Genomic DNA, 2,666 nt, shown 5'->3' with positions numbered 1-2,666 from the left:
TTCCCAATCACAGGTAGATCAACGCTACCCCAGGTGTCTGCAGACCAATGTACGAGACCACTGAGAAAATCGGCTGTCAAGATGCCAAATACTGAAAGAAAAAAAAAGGAAGATCAATGTGGTGGCCGTCAAGGATGGAATGGCTGACGTACAATAGACTTGTGTGATTGTGTGTGTGTGAGTGTGTGTCTATGTGTATGTGTGTGTGTATGTGTTTAGGTATGTACCTGTCTGGCTGCGAGTGTGTGCCTGTGTGTGTGTATATGTATGTGTGCACGTCAAGGTGTGTACATGTCTAGCTCTGTATGTGTGTGTGTGTGTTTGTGTGTGTGTGTGTGTGTACCCGTATAGTTAATCAGGTTGTCCACGAAGGAATCATACCCAATGATTGATGTAGCAGCACCATAGTCAACTTCTACAAAGGCAAAGGTGATGCCCCAGACAGAAATAATTACAGAGGCATCAAATTGCTTGATCAGGTGATAAAAGTTGCTCAATTGATTAGGGAGAGAGTTAGCCTAGATGAGATGCAGTTTGCTTTTGTGCTTGGCCAAAAATAAACCTCTGTATCTGACTTTTGTTGACATGGAGAAAGCCTTTGACAGGGTCCTTGCTCCCTTATCTGGTAGGCAATGCACAAGCTAGGGATTGATGAGTGATTAGTGAGAGCTTTACAAGCCATGTACAGGGATGTCTGTGTGCATATACAACAGTGTAGGTGATTTGAGAGAAAAAAAAAATGGGTATACAAGGCATGAGATGTAGTGTGCAAGAGAGAAGACTGCTCTGGTATGGCCATGTAATGTGTATGAATGAAGACAGTTGCATTAAGAGGTGCTGATCGAAAATTGTAGAGAGAACATGTGGAAGGGGGTAGACCCAGGAAGACATGGGACGAAGTGGTGAGAAATGATCTTCAGACGTTGGGACTCACGGAGGGGATAGACAGGGGATTGAGGCTCCTGGCGGTTTGCTGTGTTCGAGAAGACATGTCGACCTAAGTAAGTACATGGTTGTCCTTGCATACAGGCATGTCCCCTGCATCCCTCTCCAGTCAAACATTTCTAACCTTGCAGATTCATGGGTGCTGGTGCCATGTAAAAAGCACCTGCACCAGTGCAATGTAAACGCAACCATACCGATGGTTGATAAGAAGTTGAAGGCTGTCCATGAGAATTGAACCCTTATCTCCTGGAAACATAACAGGCATTCTACAAAGACATTTTTTTTTTCTTCCCCTCACTAAATCCTCTTTTCCTTTAACCCTTTAGTGTTCACATTATTCTGCCATAATTAATGCTTTTTTCATCGACATTGTTTTGAACTAATCATGCATTATCTTGTAGCTATGAGATTTTGATGAGGTAGCTGTTAATTTTTAAAACGATATTGTAGGGTTGGTGTGACAGACCAGATCTGGCCAGTTTGAACATAAAACAGGCAGAATACTTTTGGCCGGTTTAAATGCTAAAGGGTTAATCCATCTTTGCTATTGACATTGGATTATCTTCATGCTTACTTGTTTCACTCGTTAGGCTGTGGCCATGCTGGGGCACTACCTTGAAGAATTCTAGTCAAATAAATCAAACCTAGTGCTTATTTTTTTTTCTGAAGCCTGGTACTTGCTCTATTAGTCTCTTCTGCCACACTGCTCTGTCATGAGGATGTAAACACACTAACACCGGTTGCCAAGCAGTGGCTGGGGAACAAACACAGAATCAAAAACACACACAAACACACAGTTTCCGTCTACCAAACCCACTCACAAGGCTTTGGTCGGCCCGAGGCTATAGTAGAAGACACTTGCCCAAGGTGCCACACAGTAGGATTGAACTCAGAACCATGTGGTTGGTAAGCAAGCTTCTTAACTCACAGCTGCGCCTGCACCTAGTGACCAAACTGAAACCTGAAATAGACATTCTAGTGAGTTCCAGAATGGCCCAACAAGAGACACAATCATAACCCTCACCATCAGATTTCATCACCTGTCTTCCATGCTGGTAGGGGTCGGAGCAATTTCTTAGATAACATGCATGAAACGACTTGAAGCCCTTAAGGATTGTAATTCAAGGGCTTAGAGGTAATTTGAGAGTTATTCAAGATGTGAGTGAATGTGTACTTACTAGAAGATATAGCAATGAAATACAAATTGTCTACTCTGAAATGTTTGATCAGGAAGAAAAAGTTTATGACAAACAGACAGAGAGCCACATACAGGCAGATTAATTCCTGGTAGCGTTTACCTGCAAGGAGAAAGAAACAGAACATTTATAAATGAGGGAATCAAATAACAACAACAATAATACTAATAATAATAATAATAATAATAATACGACAAGAAACAATAAATCATATTATCTCTGGCTGCCCAGTCCTGGCTAAGAAGGAATATATCCACAGACACGACAGAGCTGGGACCTATATACACTGGAAGCTATGCCAACATTATGGAATAACAACAGAAAAAAGATGGTATAAACACACGCCAGAAAAGGTCACAGAAAATGAGAAAGCAACCATACTCTGGGATATGCCAATACACACAGATAGAGGAATTAAGGCAAATAGACCAGATATAGTTGTCAAAGATCATGAAGAAAAAAAATGCTTTCTAATTGATGTATCAATACCAGCAGATGACAACGTTTCTCTAAAAGAAATGGAAA

The 2,666-nt window shown here is 41.4% G+C and overlaps 1 protein-coding gene across 1 annotated transcript in view; it reads right to left on the bottom strand.

Annotated features, from left to right (window-relative positions):
• The window catches only part of LOC106877806 (plasmanylethanolamine desaturase), a 6,528-nt gene that overhangs the window by 2,840 nt on the left and 1,022 nt on the right, over positions 1 to 2,666 (bottom strand). Inside the window, exons 2-3 of the mRNA XM_052978088.1 lie at positions 2,124 to 2,243; positions 2 to 91 (exon numbers count right to left, since the gene is read on the bottom strand). Of these exons, the coding sequence (XP_052834048.1) occupies positions 2 to 91; positions 2,124 to 2,243 (210 nt within the window). The remainder of the gene's footprint in view (position 1; positions 92 to 2,123; positions 2,244 to 2,666) is intronic.

This window comes from Octopus bimaculoides, chromosome 30 (assembly GCF_001194135.2).
Source record: "Octopus bimaculoides isolate UCB-OBI-ISO-001 chromosome 30, ASM119413v2, whole genome shotgun sequence".
NCBI classification, from domain to species: domain Eukaryota; kingdom Metazoa; phylum Mollusca; class Cephalopoda; order Octopoda; family Octopodidae; genus Octopus; species Octopus bimaculoides.
Note: the sequence above shows the minus strand (reverse complement) of the source record. Positions and strands in the feature narration are given on the sequence as shown.